The following is an 18,465-nucleotide window of genomic DNA, read 5'->3' as shown; positions in this document are numbered from 1 at the left end:
TGTCCTCGGTCACAGTTTCCTTCCACATATAGTTTTGCAAAAACTGCATAAAAAGCACTTGCAGGAACAAAAACATAATATTCCAGAAACACGCTTTGCCGATCCGATCAGCTGTTCGTAACACTTCCTACGTTGGAATAGACGTCAGCACGAACTTTCACATGTCCGCCATGACCTACCCGAAACCGGAAGTAACGTCATTTTTGCGGAAATGTAGTTTTTTACCATCAGGACCTTATGAGCCTATACTGGTGTTTTTAAAAGTTATGTTTGACTTTATGACTTTCTGTGTCGTTTCTGGGATGCTTAGAAGTCAAATTGCACTGCTGGAAATAGTTTATTTTGATGCATATGCTGCTTTTTTTGCAAATTTGCACTATAATATTTATTTTCGTTTTTCCTGCAGTATATGAAAATTGGTGTGTTTCAAAAATAAAACTATGAAGACACTCAAAATAAATTTCCTGTGGTGGGAAACGATTTTGTGCAACTATTTTGTATTTACAGTTTTGAGGAATAAGCCTCTTAAATTTCTCTAACTAGAAATATATGTTAAAAAAACAAAAACGAAAAAACGATTTTCAATTTTTTTGTAGTTTATTGCACTTTTTTGCAATTTATGTCATTACTATGCACTTAATGCAGACATATTATTAAAATATGGGCTATAATGGTTGTATTGATGTATAGCAACTTGAAATGCTCCCAAAAATGGCTCTACAGTATGCAAAAATATAATATAAGCTCTGGCGGACTTGGTTCTATGGTAGGTCTTAAAGGGTTAAGTAATGACTCCAACAAAGAGGGGAAGTACCTCAACAAACATTCACAAACATTCAAACCACAGCATGCAATTCATTTGAATGAATGTAATTTCTTTATTGCTCCTTAGCAATGGTGGTTTCTCTCAAAATGAGAATCAATAAGTGATATCAATAATGGAATCGCTGAATTCTTCTCAATCCCCATCCCTATACATATATATTGATACATTTAAATATGTATCTTTAAGATTTCATCAAGTTATTCAACATTGTTTCTTATTTCTTTATATGCTCTTTTGTCTAATTTGGTTTTCAGTCACATAGCTCTTGTTTAAAATATAACCTTTGTTATATTCCTCCATCTTCAGCGCTCTCTCAACTGCAACAACATGTACACAGAGGACGGCGCAGTGTACCGTTCAGGCATTGGCGAGTCTACCGTCTCACTGGACAGGTCAGCCAAGAGCCGCAGTAGCTACCTGGCTTACACACTCAGGTACAACACGCTGACTGACTGCATGGCTTTTTGCACTCTGCTGTGTGATGAGCGTGTCTTGGTGTTCCTTTCAGATTTCTTTCTTTGGTGCCCTTTTTGCATGTCTGAGATGCAGAAGTTTCACGCTGACTAATACACCTTACTGCATCACACACACACACGCTGCATAAGTGTACACACGCCCTGTCCACCCTTATTCTCCAAAGGTATCTTGTTTCTTACACCACATGCATTCTGCCACATATTGGCACCTTCTGCATGAAAATTTTACTGACATTTGCAAATGCATGGCGCATGGCCTGTTTGCAAAAATCTAAATGCACACAAATAGACATATATTCCTCCATATCACTGTGTTATTAAATGAGATGATTAGATTCTACTTTTGCTTATGTGAAATTTGATGTGGTACATTTTCTATAGTACAGTAAACTTATGCTATGTATGTTTATTGCTTTAGCAGCAAGTGCAGTAATTTCATGGTAATGTGACAGATTTAAAAGTGTTGAACATTCACATGATTTTCTTGTGCTTTTAACAAAAATGGAATGAAATATTACAACTTTCATGATGGCAGTTGTAGCATTAGGTAGAATTGTTTTGCAAAGCATTCGTTTTATCCTCAGTGTTGTGAAAAAGTATTTGCTTCCTTTCTAACCCGAGTAAATGCAAAATGCAGTTTTCAAATGATGAGTGGATTTATTAAGGGAAATAAGCCAAACCTAATAAAAGAAATCATGATTTAAAATCTGCCTTTTGTATTTACTCGATTTATCTTTGTCTGATAGTAAAATTTGTTTGATCTAAAACATAAGCTTGACAAATATGCAAAAAATTAGACATAAATCTTTTTTCACACCACTGTAGGTGCTGCCAAAGTGTGTAAAGCTTTCTTTTCTATTGTGCTTCACGTTAGTTTTTAGCACAGAGGAGACAGAGTCCATGTGCTTTAGAGTTTATGTATAAGGAGCCCATTCTCACTCCTGAGCTGTAGGGCTGCTCGATTATGGCAAAAAATAATAATCACGATTATTTTCACTGAAATTGAGATCTCGATTATTTGACGATATTTATTTAACAATAACAATGTGTTGAATAATGACTTTAAAGATTGTCAAAAATAATATAAAATAGTGTGCAAATACTGATAACAGTGCAAATGTTTGCAATATAAAAAATAAATGAAAAATGTAAACATCTATGTTTAGTGAACTTTGCAGTGTTGCTCTGTGGTGCAGCTACGACACTGTAGCAAAGTTTACACACTGTGTCTACTTGATCCACGTCTGACTCCGCGAACCCATAATGTTTCCATACCACTGAAGTTTTTTTTACCTCTCTTTTCAACCAACGGCAGTCACTCTCCTCTCCAAATAACTTCTGCTTAGCTTTCCGAGCTTCCCTCGGGTCCTCTTAATCAGCGGTCCCCAACCCCCGGGCCTCGGACCGGTACCGGTCCGTGAGTCGTTTGGTACCGGGCCGCGAGAGTTGAGGCTCAAGTGTGAAATGTATAGTTTTCAGGGTTTTTAATCGGTTTTCAGTGTTATTTTGTTATCGTTTTTATCGTTTACTCAGTTTTCCTTGGTCTTTTCGTGTGTTATGAATAAATTTTCTTTTTTTCGGTACCGGTACTAGTTTTATTTTGTTGTATTAACCACGACACCTTAAAGGCCGGTCCATGAAAATATTGTCGGGCATAAACCGGTCCGTGGTGCAAAAAAGGTTGGAGACCGCTGCTCTTAATTGTTGTGACACGTGTTCGAAATACAGAGAGGTGCGCTCGATTTGCCACACGGAGCAGCGCGAGAGTACACACGAGGGAGGGGCTAATAATCGGCTCAGTCATTTTTAATGATCGTTGAAAGCCCAGATCGTAATCGTGATTAAAATTTGATTAATTGAGCAGCCCTACTGGGATATAATATACCGGCGATTTGTTGATTTCCATGAGAACACAAAAGGCGACTTTCCGCGTTCCTATGCTACGCGCCGGATTGTGGATGAAATCCAGTAGAACGACGATCCCGTGAGACGTTCCAGCCATGTATTCCAGCCCTAACCCTAACCTTATCCCTAACCTTAACCACCACTTTAATGACGTTAGATAGTGTTTTACAAAACGATTTAAGTAAAACGTACATGTGTAGATTCATTCCAAACGGTTCTCATGTTTCGTCATTTTTCCAATCCTGTAATATGGGGACGTGTTCGGTGCCCAGAAGCGTAATATACTGAAGATTTGTCACCTGGCGCTTTGGGAGTGAGAACATGTTGGTATAAGATGATAAGACTGAAATTCAAACTGAAATCAACTCAGATTATTATAATTTAAAGGAAAATTTAGAATTAAATTTAATCTCAAAATTTAACCGTCACGGTGTTCTCCATTAGTTTTACATATGTTGCTAAAGTAACACTGGTTTAGCTAGTGAAATTTTAGCTTGGTATTTCTAAATACGTGCGTTATTGCAGTGTTCTGCAGTTGAAATTTGCTGGAAATTATTCTACTTCAAACTGAACTTACTAAAGACATAACATTAATACATTACAATAATAATTATATAGCTTTGTGGTCCAAGCTAGCTACAGACTACTAGCATGTTTGATCTTGAGCAGTACAGCTAAATCAGTAAAGCTACGTTTGACTGTGTGACAGGTGTGTTCTTGATATATCTATACATTGAAAGACATTGACATTGAAAAATGAATCTGCGCCAAAATATAGTTGTTTGTCATCTTAAGCTAATCTCCCCTCTTCTACAAGCTGTATCTGTTCAGTGTTCACTGACATGCTTTCATTACAGTAGGCTTGTGTTTCATATACCTGGTGTTTTTAAGCGCTTTACAGTATCACACTTTCGTCTGACTGTACGCCTAGCCCGTAAAGGTGTCATCTGGGTAATAAGAGCTGACTCTAGGGTCAATAAGAGTAGTAACGCTGGGGGGGAAGAAATATGGCGAGCTGCCGTTAGGTCAGGCGTAGAAAGAAGCAAATAAGAGAGCAAAAAGTGGGGAAACTATAAAGAGAGGAAGAGGAGAAAAATAAGGTGATGTGGAAAGCAAAAAGCAGAAACGAAGGGGTGATGGGATTATACCTGTTGAGGTAGGAATGTAATGTAGACGTGCATACCTCTTCCCTGGAGCTGTTGGCACGTCTTCAGGTGCTTCCAGAAGCTTCTCTTAGATCAGCCATCAGACAGGTCAGAGTCTCTAGTAGCAGTTTTTGCCCTCCAGCCAAGTTCTTATTCCAACCTGGAATAAACGGCTTCAGACAGAGAGGACGGGAGAGGAGAGAAAAACGTAACCAATTTGTCATTTTGATCCATTAAATTATTACTAAACATGCTAAAATTGAATTCTTGCAATAATTATACCGCGACCAGTAACTGATGAAGAGAGGGTAAACCTGTATTAGATTTTTTTCAGTATTAATGATCAAGTTGGGACTTTCTGACATTAGAGAAACAGCAGCACACACAAACTAAATGTTATATTCGCTTTGTCTGTGTCAAGGCAATCAACAGTACCAGATGTTTTGTAATGAGAGATGTCTGCTGCATCAGCTGTTAAACATCAGTTGTGTAAAACCACAAGTTGGGGCTTGAATTAACTTCCAGCAATGATGTACTTCCCCTCTGTGTCTCCTCTAAATCTACACCTCTATTCATCTGCTCCTGTTTCTCACTTGCCTGCCTATGCTGTCCTTGGTTTTTCTAGGGAGGAGTCTGGTCAGAAGCCCAGTGGCTCTTCAGGAACAGCTAAAGGCCACACGGACCTGGATGGACCTCTGTTCCATAGAAATGGCAACAAAGGAGATGGTAAGCTTTTTATATTGAATTGCATGTCCAATGTTTCATTTCCAAGTCTATTTTACTGATATACTGTATTTGTTCACTGGTCTGTTTCGCCATCATTTCTTCAATTAGACTCTGACTCAGACAGCGAGCTTTCAGTAGATGAACACAGCTCGTCCTATGCTTCCTCCCACTCCTCCGACAGCGAGGATGATGATATTGATGTCAAGCCAAAGTGGAACAACGAGAGGCCTCTTCACAGCACTCCAAAAGGTAAATGCACAAGTCTCTTAAAGTTACAGCGTGTAAAATTCTCCCCACTACAGATCGCAGAAGATTCAGTAGATTGCAGATTACTGTCAGCTGAGTTCTGTTACATCGGCAATAAATTGGGAAATAAAAATTAGATGTGGTTAATTATATATTTTGCAGTAATACGTTTTTACCCCTTGTCACCTTAAAACCATCACCATAGTGTGCAAAGTAACTGTGTAGGTTGTCAGTTAGTCTACTGTTTACCTCAGCTGTCAATGCAGGGTGAAAAGTGTCCACATTTATTTTCTCTGAGCAAGACTGTAAAACTTTTTGAAAGGAGTCTGATATAAATCAGTGAAGTTCACTTTTGTCCAACGACAGTGATACTGAGGTGAGTTTTTGAGGATTTTTGAGCAACTTTTCTTTTGGTAATCGATGCTGTTAGCCTCTGTTAGCTCCTCTTAGCCTCTGTTAGCTGCTGTTAGCCTCTGTTAGCTGCTGTTAGCCTCTGTTAGCTGCTGTTAGCTGGCACTTGTGAAACTCTCTTTGAAGTACATGTAACTTGGACACAAATAAGCTTGCGTATTTTATGACTTTTGGGAGAACTAGTTTGCTTTCACTTTAATAATATATATATTTATGAGTATTGTTACTCAGTATTTATGAGTAACAATATTCTTCATTGTTATAGGAGGGCAAACCCAAAAGTACGGTCTCCTATTATTTTAGAAATACAAACAACAGTTTATTTTCCATAATATTTACATCATTTTAAAGTTTAAAGACTTGTTTATTTTTCTACATAATGGCCATTTCGGTCTATAAATTTTTGTAGACTCTGTGACAGTTATACAATGCCCATGTCATACCCGCTAGCCGCTGCCGCAGAATCGCCTTCCGGACAAATGTTCTTTCAACTTTGGGAACAGGTCGTACTCACTGCGTGCGAAGTCTGGACTGTAGGGTGGGTGGGTGGTGAAGATCAAACTAAAGTTTTGCAGGAGAGTGACAGTTTGAGCAAACTGTCGCGCGGTGTTGTGGAGAATGCTTACGCACAGTGCGCATCTGTGTTTTGGGACCAAAAGGTGGTATTGTTGGTTTACTTCCTGCCTGTTGGGACCACAATACATGCTGACAGGTACTGGAAAAACTGAGAAGGGCATTTCAGAACCAGAGAAGATGAATGCTGAGCAAGGGCGTAAGTATTCTCCACAACACCGCGCGTCCACACGTTGCTCAAACTGTCGCTCTCCTGCAAAACTTTGGTTGGAACTTCATCACCCACCCCACCCTACAAGGGCATGACTGCCGCAGCGTTTACAAAAATGCATCGACCGAAATAGCGATTATTTATAGAAATAAATAAGTCTTCAAGCTTTAAAATTAGGTAAATATTATGGAAAATAAATGGCTGTTTGTATTTCTAAAATAATAGAAGACCTTACTTTTGGGATTGCAGTCGTAGCATTGTTTTTTTCTGTTAAATTATCAAAAAATGATCGACTGTGCCTTTAAGATATCATCTTTTTGCTCTAATGAACACTTTTTGCTCATGTGATGTTGAATTAAATTGAAGTTTTCTCTTCCCTTCTCAGCAGGGCAATCAACATCTAATCATGTGAAGCCTTACTGGCCAACAGATGCCATTACAGCCAGTGACAGCGAGGACCCCGGTGGAACAGAGAGGCTGAGGGTGGAGACCAAGGTGAACGTGGAGCTGCACCCAGAGAACAAGCTCAACCACGTTGGCGAAAGAGAGAGGGAGGCTCTGCAGGAGAGAGAGAGACAGACTCCTACCAGTATGAAAGACTCGGCGCCTGCCAGTCAGCCTAACAGCAACCACCAGCCAGAGCAGAGAAAAGGTGAGGGGAGAAGTGTTTAGAGCCGATCTGAATCGACTTTACGTCACGCTTGCTCACACAAATCACTCGTCTCACTCAGGCATCTTGAAGAACAAGATCAGCTACCCTCCTCCGCTGACCGACAAGAACATGAAGAACCGTCTGAGGGAGAAGCTGAGCGACTACAACTCGCCCACCATCACCTCCCCTCCCCCCAACAACAACAACACCACCTCCCCACCCCCTCCCTCCGTCAACATCATGACCCCGTCGTCCCGGACGCCTTCGTTGGCCTCCAACGAAGGAAGCCGACTCGGCAACCACGAGAGCGGCTCCCCCGTCAAACCGCCCGTCGCCCCACGACCTCAGATTCCGCCAGGGGGTATCTACCGGGAGACAAATGGCGGAGTTGCCATGCACTTGAAGTCGGGGACGGTCAACGGAGGCAATGAGTCAGACTCAGAGTAAGAAAAGAATACTGTTTGTTTTTAGCACTAATGCATGCAGTTCCAGGGGAAACTGCAGTGTGATTTCTGGAAGTTGCTGCAGACTCCCCGTGACTGTAGACGCTTGCAAGTTTTACAAAACTGCCGGCCCTATTGTGACTGACTTTTTAAATGTGGAGCACTTTGTCTAACCCCCTAGAAATTGATGTTGAGCAGTTTTCTACAGAGCACCCTTACGCCTCAAGCATGTGAAACTGAGAGGTCTCATTAACGGTGCCGCTCAGTACACCTGAGCGTGTGTGCAACAAATAAAAGACTCAAAATCAGCTTAACAGTGATCGTAAAAGTTTAAAAACCTTGCAAGCAAGCACTATTTACAGTTAAATGAGCAACAATCAAGCTGATCACAGTGCCAACTAATGCAATATTGCATGCATCATAAAGGCTTTGTTGTTGCGAGTAAGCTGAGAAAACTGATGGCACCCTTATGTCCAGTATAACTAGGATACAGTTATCCTGGTTTTTAAACTGTAAATGTGTTAACAATCCTCTTAATGACTATATTCCTTTAACTCGAGCATGAACTACTGCGACCATCCTGATTAAATGCTGCATGAAGACCCTCCCGCATCCCTGCACTCATTTTACCTTGCATGTTCCCCTCTTTTCTTTCTCTTTGCATCCCCCTCCCTCTCCTCTCCCTCCTGTCCTTTTGTTCCCCTCTGTTAACAGTGGCAGTAACGAGACTTCGATCTGACCTGTTAGGCAAACCCAGACCAGCCTGCCTTTATGAGAGGAGGAGCTAAACAACCTGCCAGGTCGGGGCTGAGGGGACCAAGAGTCGAGGAACATGAAAGGAAAAGTTGCGAGATGGAGAGGTGTTAAAGGATGGATGAAGAGAAGCCTGATCCCGTCAGCATCGCCGCTCCCGTCATGTTTCCTTTCTCGGGCGAGCAGTATTAATTGCAGACGTTAGGACTGCCTTAGATGAGAAAATAAGCAGAGATGTGAGCGATAACAAAGGGAACGCTGTGCCGTACTGTGTAAAGACACGGTTGAGCCACGTGTGCCAAAACCACTAATGAAGATGAAGAATGACACCCAGAATGCATTGTGGGCCCTAACATGAAGCTCTTCTCTAGTGTTGGCGAGGAGCACATCATTATGTTCTGTTTCTTTAGGTGAAGTTAGCAAAGTGTCAGATGTAATAATCACTGTTCACGAACCTCTAAAGGCTGGTACCGTCACAGTAAAATGATTTCAAAGACTGCAGGTCCCTCAGACGTCTCACACACATGCTTCAGTTCATGCTGGGCAGAGCTATGAAACACAAAGTGCTCTTCTTTTTTGTTTTAATTAAAGAAAGGCTTCCACAGCCTCTCGGTGCAGTGTATTTAGAGTGTAAGTAACATGTAGATAATTTTAAAAAGTGAAGAAGAAATGATCTATTTTCTATGTCAGTTTTAGCAAGAACACAGTAGTGGGAAAAAAAAGAACAGAAATCACATCGTACGCCGGTTTAACAGTCAGAGAACAACAAATCTGCGCTGCGTGCCTTCATGCTGCACCGAGGCCTTACAAGCTCACGCAATACTGCAAAAGGCTGCAGTGGGCTTCCACTCTACGATGGTGCATTCACAGGTTGCTGCTGTTGTGTACACGCAAGAGTACGGTGTAAATGGACTTTAATTATGTGGAATGAAGAGGAATTTCCCCCCTCTGCTGAAAACTCAGCTTTGCAGTTGGAGCACTGTGAACCTGAAGCCTTGTTTTCCAGTGTTTGTCGAGCCTGTTTATCCAATGCAAGACACACTCCTGGTTACCAAAGTCATGAGATCTGGTGAATAAGCAGATTAGAGTTGGGCGTCAGTTCGGTTTAACTCAGTTTTAGTGCAGAATCTTTAAAAAAAAAAGCCATTTGTTGATCTTTCGTTGTGTAAAAGTAAGAAACAGACTGAGCGGGTCTGTTCAGAAATTGCGTAATTGACGCTGCCTTTTAATCGCTAAGTTTTCAAATCTGGGTTAAAACTGAAAATGACAGCAGCTCTGAAGCATTATGCAGCTAGTAAAAGGTCGTTTTACAATGTACAGTCACTAAATGCCTTTGTACCTTACATCCTGTACACGCCCAGTGTTTTGCCCTTATGTAATCAATGCTGTTGATAAGATGTGTGTTTTTGTATAATCTGAGACACTGGAAATGTTTTGTAACATAATGTATATTTATTTTTTATGGTTTTGAGACACTGGAAAGAAACAAAAAAAAGATTGTATGACTGTAAAATTAAAAAACAATGACATGATGAATTTTTAAATTGCGTTGTCTTAGCGTGTCTGTTCGACGGAAGGGAGCATGGCTGGTTCAAACATGTGCACCAGTCAAGCAAATGTGGTGACATCAACGTTTAGCGGTTTAACAAATGATGAGTAACACAAACTGGAAGTTACTCATTTCATAGTTCTACGCTTAGGGTTAAGGTCTGAGCTCCCAGTTTTACGCGCATTTGTATGACATGATATATTCTTGCTGGCCACTTTATTAGTTCCACCATGCTAGTACCAGGTTGGGCTCCCTTTCACTTACAGATTCATCATTCCTCAGAGGTTTTAGTCTATATTAACATGACAGCATCACACAGTTTCTGCAGATTTCTTGGCTACACATCCATGATGCCAGTCTCAATTCAATTCAATTCAATTTTATTTATATAGCGCCAAATCACAACAAATGTCGCCTCAAGGCGCTTCATAGATACAGAGAAAAGCCCAACAATCATATGACCCCCTATGAGCAAGCACTTTGGCGACAGTGGGAAGGAAAAACTCCCTTTTAACAGGAAGAAACCTCCGGCAGAACCAGGCTCAGGGAGGGGCGGCCATCTGCTGCGACCGGTTGGGGTGAGAGAAGGAAGACAGGATAAAGACATGCTGTGGAAGAGAGACAGAGATTAATAACTGATACGATTCAATACAGAGAGGTCTGTTAATACATAGTGAGTGAGAAAGGTGACTGGAAAGGAAAAACTCAATGCATCATGGGAATCCCCCGGCAGCCTACATCTATTGCAGCATAACTAAGGGAGGATTCAGGGTCACCTGGTCCAGCCCTAACTATATGCTTTAGCAAAAAGGAAGGTTTTAAGCCTAATCTTAAAAGTAGAGATAGTGTCTGTCTCCTGAATCCAAACTGGAAGCTGGTTCCACAGAAGAGGGGCCTGAAAACTGAAGGCTCTCCCTCCCATTCTACTTTTAAATACTCTAGGAACAACAAGTAGGCCTGCAGAGCGGGAGCGAAGTGCTCTAATAGGGTGATATGGTACTACAAGGTCATTAAGATAAGATGGGGCCTGATTATTTAAGACCTTGTATGTGAGGAGCAGGATTTTGAATTCAATTCTGGATTTAACAGGAAGCCAATGAAGGGAAGCCAAAACAGGAGAAATATGCTCTCTCCTTCTAGTCCCTGTCAGTACTCTTGCTGCAGCATTTTGGATTAACTGAAGGCTTTTCAGTGAGTTTTTTGGACATCCTGATAATAATGAATTGCAGTAGTCTAGCCTGGAAGTAATAAATGCATGAACTAGTTTTTCAGCGTCACTCTGAGACAGGATATTTCTAATTTTAGAGATGTTGCGCAAATGGAAGAACGCAGTCTTACATATTTGTTTAATATGTGCGTTGAAGGACATATCCTGGTCAAAAATGACTCCAAGGTTCCTCACAGTGTTACTGGAGGCCAAGGTAATGCCATCCAGAGTAAGAATCTGGTTAGATACCATATTTCTAAGCTTTTCAGCGCCGAGTACAATGACCTCAGTTTTATCTGAGTTAAGAAGCAGAAAGTTAGTGGCCATCCAAGTCTTTATGTCTTTAAGACATTCCTGCAGTTTAACTAATTGGTGTGTGTTATCTGGCTTCATGGACAGATAGAGCTGGGTGTCATCTGCATAGCAGTGAAAATGTATGCTATGTCTTCTAATGATGCTGCCTAGGGGAAGCATGTATAATGTAAACAGAATTGGTCCTAGCACCGAACCCTGTGGAACTCCATAATTAACCTCAGTGTGTGAAGAGGACTCTCCATTTACATGCACAAATTGGAGTCTATTAGATAGATATGATACAAACCACTGCAGTGCAATACCTGTAATACCTACAGCATGTTCTAATCGCTCTAATAGAATATTATGGTCAACAGTATCGAATGCTGCACTAAGGTCAAGAAGGACAAGCACAGAGATGAGTCCACTGTCAGAGGCCATAAGAAGATCATTTGTAACCTTCAATAAAGCTGTTTCTGTGCTGTGATGAACTCTGAAACCTGACTGAAACTCTTCAAATAAACCATTCCTCTGCAGATGATCTGTTAGCTGTTTGACAACTACTCTTTCAAGGATTTTTGATATGAAAGGAAGGTTGGAGATTGGCCTATAATTAGCTAAGACTGCTGGGTCTAGAGATGGCTTTTTGAGTAAAGGTTTAACTGCAGCCACCTTGAAGGCCTGTGGTACATAGCCGATTATTAGAGATAGGTTGATCATATATAAGATCGAAGAATTAATCAATGGCAGGACTTCTTTGAGCAGTTTTGTAGGAATGGGGTCTAAAAGACACGTTGATGGTTTGGAGGAAGTAATTATTGAAGTTAACTCAGAAAGATCGATTGGAAAAAAAGAGTCTAACTTAACATCAATGAAACTAAGAGTAGCTGTAGATAATATTACATCTGTGGGATGATTATTGGTAATTTTTTCTCTAATGATAAAAATTTTATTTGTGAAGAAGTTCATGAAGTCATCACTAGTTAACGTTAAAGGGATGGTTGGCTCAACAGAGCTCTGACTTTTTGTCAGCCTGGCTACAGTGCTGAAGAGAAACCTGGGGTTGTTCTTATTTTCTTCAATCAGTGATGAGTAGTAAGCTGTTCTGGCTTTGCGGAGGGCTTTCTTATAAAGCAACAAACTATTTCTCCAGGCTAAATGATGATCCTCTAAATTTGTGACACGCCATTTCCTCTCCAGATTACGAGTCATCTGCTTTAGGGTACGTGTTTGAGAATTATACCACGGGGTCAGGTACTTCTGATTAGAGACCTTAGTTTTCACTGGAGCTACAGTATCCAGAGTCGTACGTAGTGAGGAGGTGAAATTATTAACAAGATAATCGACCTCTGTTGGGGTAGCGTTCAGATAGCTGCTCTGCTCTGTGTTGGTACAGGGCATTGACGATGATAACAGTGGCTGGATTATATTCTTAAACTTAGTTACAGCGCTTTCAGAAAGACATCTACTTTGATAAAGTCCACTCTCCACTGCTGCGTAATCAATTATTGTAAATGTAAATGTTATCAAGAAATGATCAGACAGGAGAGGGTTTTCAGGAAACACTGTTAAATGTTCAGTTTCTATGCCATATGTTAAAACAAGATCTAGAGTGTGATTAAAGTGGTGGGTGGGTTCTTTTACATTTTGAGAGAAACCAATTGAGTCTAACAACAGATTAAATGCCATGTTGAGGCTGTCATTTTTAGCATCTACATGGATGTTAAAATCACCCACAATAATTATTTTATCTGAGCTCAGAACTAAATTAGATATAAAGTCTGAGAAATCAGACAGAAACTCTGTGTAAGGCCCAGGTGGACGATAGATGATAACAAGTAAGACTGGTTTCTGAGTTTCACAGCTGGGGTGGACAATGCTAAGCATCAGGCTTTCAAATGAATTAAAAGTCTGTCTTGGTCTTTCATTAATTAATAGACTGGTGTGAAAAATTGCTGCCACACCACCCCCTCGACCTGTGCTTCGAGATTTCTGGTAGTTAGAATGACTCGGGGGTGTTGATTCATTTAAACTAACATAATCATCCTGCTGCAACCAGGTTTCTGTAAGGCAGAGTAAATCAATTTGTTGATCAATTATTAAGTCATGTACTAACAGAGACTTGGAGGAGAGAGACCTAATATTTAATAATCCACATTTCACTGTTTTACTCTTTGGTTCAGATGTGGATACTGTATTGTTCTTTCTTTGTGATTGTTTAAGTTGTTTGTTGCTGGTTTTTAGTTTGTTTTTTGTCTTTTTGGAAGCAGACACAGTCTCTATGGAGATGGGTTTTTGGGTGGGTAGCAGGAGGAGAGAAGCTGCAGAGAGGCGTGTAAGACTGCAACTCTGCTTCCTCCTCCTGTTCCACCACATCCCAAAGGTGTTCTATTGGGTTGAAAACTGATGACTGTGGAGGCCGACAAAGTACAGTGTGTTCATCGTTGTGCTCAAGAAACCAGTTTGACATGATTTCAGCTTTGCGGCATGGTGCCTTATCCTGCTGGAAGCGGTATGGACTATAGAGAGCTAAAGAGCCCAAGGAATGCCACACACCATTACGCCACGATTACCAGCCTAAACTGTTGATGCAAGGCAGGATGAATCCATGCTTTCATGATGTTTATACCAATTATGACGATTTCTGTTGCAGCAAAAATCGAGACAATTTGGACCAGGCAATGTTTATCCAATCGTTATCTAAGGAGCTTGGAAAGAAAAGTGTCTGGACTTCTTTAAGTTGCTTGAAGACGTTTCACCTCTCATCCGAGAAGCTTCTTCAGTTCTAGGGTCAAAAGGTCACTCTTTCGAGGATGTCAATGTTGACATTTGGCTCATGTGATTAGGTAGTGGATCTTTCTTTCTGATCTTTCTTTCCAAGCTCCTTAGACTACGATGACCTGGATGACTGAGAACCTTCACAGACATCCAATCGTTATCTTCTATTGACCAAACGTTTTGAGGCCACGCACATGACGCATTGTGAGTTCAGAGATGCTCTTCTGCGTACCTTAGTTAGCATGAGTCTGTTTGTGTTACTGTTGCTTTCCTTTCAGCTCAAAGCAGTCTATCCATTCTCCTCTGACATCAACAAAGGAGGCAGACCTCCTTTTCGGGCATTCTCTGTAAACCCTAGAGATGGTTGTGTGAGGGGAAAATCCCAACAGATCAGCAGTTTCTGAAACAAACCAACAACCACGCCACATTCATAGCCAATGAAATCCCCTTTCTTCCCCACTCCGATCCTCAGAGTGAACTTCACCAGATTGTCCATTGAGTTGGTGCCATGTGATTAGCTCATCATTATTATTACAGCAGATTATATCGGTAAGGAAGCTGAATAAATATTGACGTATAATTCATGGTGAAGCGGTGGGATTTAATAAGTTTGCACTTCTTCCCACTCCTTTTCCATATGTTACTGAATAAGATAAGATGACCTTTATTAGTCCCACAGGTGGGAAATTTGTTTTGTTACAGCAAAAGTGCAAAGTTATGTAGCAGAAATTAGAAAACACTGGAATGCAATAAAATACAATAGAATGCAATAAAATACTATATACAATAGAATAAAATAGAATAGAATAATATATACAATAGAATAAAATACAAATACAAATACTATATACAATAGAATAAAATAGAATAGAATAATATATACGATAGAATAAAATAGAAATACAAATACTATATACAACTGAGTAGAAAAATACAAAAATACAACTTCGTCAGAAGAAGAATTGCACAAGAATTGCACATATAGCAGTCTTATTGCACATGTGTGGGTTTGTGTGTTTGATCAGCTGCAAAAGTCTTTATTGTGGAGTCTGACAGCAGTGGGGAGGAAAGACCTGCGAAATCTCTCCGTCCCACACCGTGGGTGCTGCAGTCTCCCACTGAAGGAGCTGCTCAGTGCTGTCAGTCTTCTGCATGGGGTGGGAGATGTTGTCCAACAGGGATGACAGCTTAGCCACCATTCTCCTGTCACTCACCACCTCCACTGAGTCCAGAGGGCATCCCAGAATAGAGCTGGCCCTTCGGATCAGCCTGTTCAGTCTCTTCCTGTCCCCAGCAGAGATGCTGCCGCCCCAGCAGACCACACCATAGAAGATGGCTGAGGCCACCACAGAGTCATAGAAGGTCTTCAGGAGTGGGCCCTCCACTCCAAACGACCTGAGTCTCCGCAGCAAGTACAGCCTGCTCTGCCCTTTCCTGTAGAGGGTGTCTGAGTTATAAGAAGAAGAGGTGAAGCGATATTGAAATGTGTTCTGCTTTAGTATAGCATTATTTTTCTCTTTTTTGCTAAATGAAATTCTCTATATTGTTTACATGATCAAAATAACAAAGAAACAAACCAGATATTCACATAAACACGTGATTGAACAGGTTTACTTAATAAAATGGCCACAAGTGAATCTTACTCATACTTAGTTCTCAGGTTGTTCTTGATAAATGACTTTCACTGTAAAGCCCTGTACTAAGCTTTAGGTTCCTCTAAAGATGCACTGCTTTGGCTTTCCAAGGCCGATGGCTATCAACAAAGAACTGAGTCTGATAGGACCGTTAATAATGCTTTCGGTTAAACTATGTGAGACTTAAGTGAATTACAGCTGTAAGATGTGGAATCCCTCTGTCTTTCTCGCATGTCTAACCTCAGCTGACTCATGTGACAGATGTTTGCAGGGCTTTTTTTTTTTGTTACATTTTTTTTTATTTTTGAGGATCGGATGCCACATCAGGGTCTGGGAACAGGCAGCCATGCTACGTCCGTGACACAAACCCTTGCACATAAAGTCGCTGCTACTGGGTATTGCTGAGGAAATAAATGTAACCAGGCACACAGAAAGGTAAGAAGGCAGGGTCATGTTTCACAAGCCTATTGGGTGGTTAGGTGTTATAGCAACTGAAGCCAGTCCTCCCCTCAGGTGAAAAAGATAAAGTAAGTAGCTGGAACAGAGGTAGCCTGTCAAAATATGATGTGTGGTGGGATTAGAGGCCTCAGTCGTGAAACCTGTACACATTAAGTGTACAGTGACAACACTTTGTCTGTGTTTATGATCTTTATTACATTAACTTCCTCGGTTGTAATTATTTTGTCAAAACAGGAATCATTTTGTCAGGTGGTCTGTGTTTCACTTTGAGAAAAACCAAACCAAAAACCTCTAACTTAAACCTGAGAAGTTGGGTAGGCACATTCAACTGGCCTTGGAGCTCTTTCAGAGTCACCCTCTACCCTCTTCTTTATCTCTGTCCCATCACAGCCACTCAAACTAAATAATTCACACCCATGAGAACTAAAGCCGGCATCCTGCAGGAGTCCATGAGCAGGATACAACCAGGCAGGAGAAGAAGAGCAGTTAACTAATGCAACTGTGCCCTCTATTGGTAGACTATGATAGTGAGTTTTGTTCTTCAGTAATCCAACTTGTGAGGGGAAAGTGTAAGTTTTCACTTCATATAAATCTGTTTGTTTTTTGTGCCTGTCCTGTTCAGCTATCAGAATTGTTGTCTGAAGGGCAGGAAAGATGCCCAATGGATTTATTTTTTCAAGTGGTCCACTTGATTGATCTGTATTATTATTGTTCATTTATTTATTTTATTTTAAGTTATTACAAATTGGAAAGAAAGAAAGAAAGAAAGAAAGAGGGGAAGGGGGGCAGTAAGAGAAGACACTGAGAAAATCCGTTGGATCACCTGCTAAAAGAAGAAAAAAGAAAACAAACAACAAGAGAACAACGTGATAAAGAGATCAAAGTAACAACCTAGATACCTGTAAGAGTAAATACTAAATATTGAATGTTATTGAGCAGCATGCAAGACTGACAGCGCACGATATGCTTTAAGGTCGTAGCCAAGGAAGATGTAGTTTGTGTCAGTGAGCATCCGTGTGTACACCTGTGTGCATGAGCGCGCTTGAGTTCAAAAGGTTTATCCATGTAGCGATCTGCTAGAGCAGGGGTGGGCAATTCCAGGCCCCGAGGGCCGGTGGTTTTAGATCTCACCTTGGGTCAACACACCTGAATCACATGATTAGTTCATTACCAGGCTTCTGGAGAACTTCAGGGCATGTTGAGGAGCTAATTTAGCCATTTAAATCAGCTGTGTTGGTTCAAGGACACATCTAAAACCTGCAGGGACACCAGCCCTCGAGGCCTGGAGTTGCCCACCCCTGTGGTGTGGGGCGCCATAGCCCCGCCCCCAAGAGCATGAAGCAGACATGGAGGAAACCCAGGCCAGGACATCCACAGACCCTGCAGAGTGCAAAAGCCCAAGGAGGACCACCGGAGAGGCAACCTTGCCACCTTCATTAACACTTTAAATCCATTTCAACAGGAAGGTGAGTCGCTTACCACCATAACCACCATGGTTATGCACCATAAGAACAGCCTTTTATCACAACAGAAACTTGTATGGAGGATGCCCTGACATTGTGAGGGCATCCTGGAGGATCTCCTCCCAAATCTGCACCAGGGCATCACTGAGCTCCTGGACAGTGATGCCCTGGTGCAACATAATGTCCCAGAGGTGCTCTTTTGGGTTTAGGTCAGGTATTCTATGGCAAATGCTAAATTGACCTTACAGTGCAGTGAGCACGGGAACAAATAAAGGATGTCAGGCCCTCAGGCCAATATCATGAAGTCTGTTTCTGATTGTTTGGTCAGAGACGTTTGCACCAATGACCTGCTGGAGGTCATTTTGTAGCTCTGGAAGTGCTTGTGCTGTTCCTCCTTGTACAAAAGCACAGATACCAGTCCTGCTGGTAGGTTAAGGGCCTTCTACAGCACTGTCCAGCTCTCCTAGAGTAACTGCCTGTCTCCTGGAATCTCCTCCATGCTCTTGAGACTGTGCTGGGAGACACAGCAAACCTTCAGGTAACACATACTGATGTGTTGTCCAAGTGTCGCCTCATGTTGCCAAATATAAAACTAGTGATAAACCAGTGAGAAAAGATGTAAAACTGTTCATGTTTGGGGGGGGGTTGTCTCATCATTGTCCCTCTAGCACACCTGTTTTTAATTTCATTTCATTTGACTTGATGCTAAACTCT

The 18,465-nt window shown here is 41.3% G+C and overlaps 2 protein-coding genes across 12 annotated transcripts in view; both read left to right on the top strand.

Annotated features, from left to right (window-relative positions):
* The window catches only part of celsr1a (cadherin EGF LAG seven-pass G-type receptor 1a), a 117,504-nt gene extending 102,179 nt beyond the window's left edge, over positions 1–15,325 (top strand). For 5 of the 10 annotated variants that reach the window (XM_085137722.1, XM_085137725.1, XM_085137724.1 and 2 more), the window contains 6 exons: positions 1,133–1,260; positions 4,978–5,078; positions 5,187–5,327; positions 6,905–7,171; positions 7,251–7,614; positions 8,362–15,325. In XM_085137722.1, the coding sequence (XP_084993848.1) occupies positions 1,133–1,260; positions 4,978–5,078; positions 5,187–5,327; positions 6,905–7,171; positions 7,251–7,614; positions 8,362–8,389 (1,029 nt within the window). In that variant the 3' untranslated portion in view covers positions 8,390–15,325. Of the gene's footprint in view, positions 1–1,132; positions 1,261–4,977; positions 5,079–5,186; positions 5,328–6,904; positions 7,172–7,250; positions 7,615–8,328 lie in introns of all 10 variants that reach the window. The other 5 variants (XM_085137726.1, XM_085137730.1, XM_085137731.1 and 2 more) reach the window with 3 other exon arrangements.
* Positions 15,326–17,578: 2,253 nt separating this feature from the next.
* gramd4a (GRAM domain containing 4a) overlaps positions 17,579–18,465 on the top strand; it is a 68,820-nt gene continuing 67,933 nt past the window's right edge. The window contains exon 1 of one of the 2 annotated variants that reach the window (XM_085137741.1): positions 17,579–17,754. The gene's annotated coding sequence lies outside the window, so the exon portion shown is untranslated. Of the gene's footprint in view, positions 17,755–18,183; positions 18,290–18,465 lie in introns of those variants that run through there. The other variant, XM_085137742.1, reaches the window with a different exon arrangement.

Source organism: Neolamprologus multifasciatus, chromosome 17 (genome assembly GCF_963576455.1).
Source record: "Neolamprologus multifasciatus chromosome 17, fNeoMul1.2, whole genome shotgun sequence".
NCBI lineage: Eukaryota > Metazoa > Chordata > Actinopteri > Cichliformes > Cichlidae > Neolamprologus > Neolamprologus multifasciatus.
Note: the sequence above shows the minus strand (reverse complement) of the source record. Positions and strands in the feature narration are given on the sequence as shown.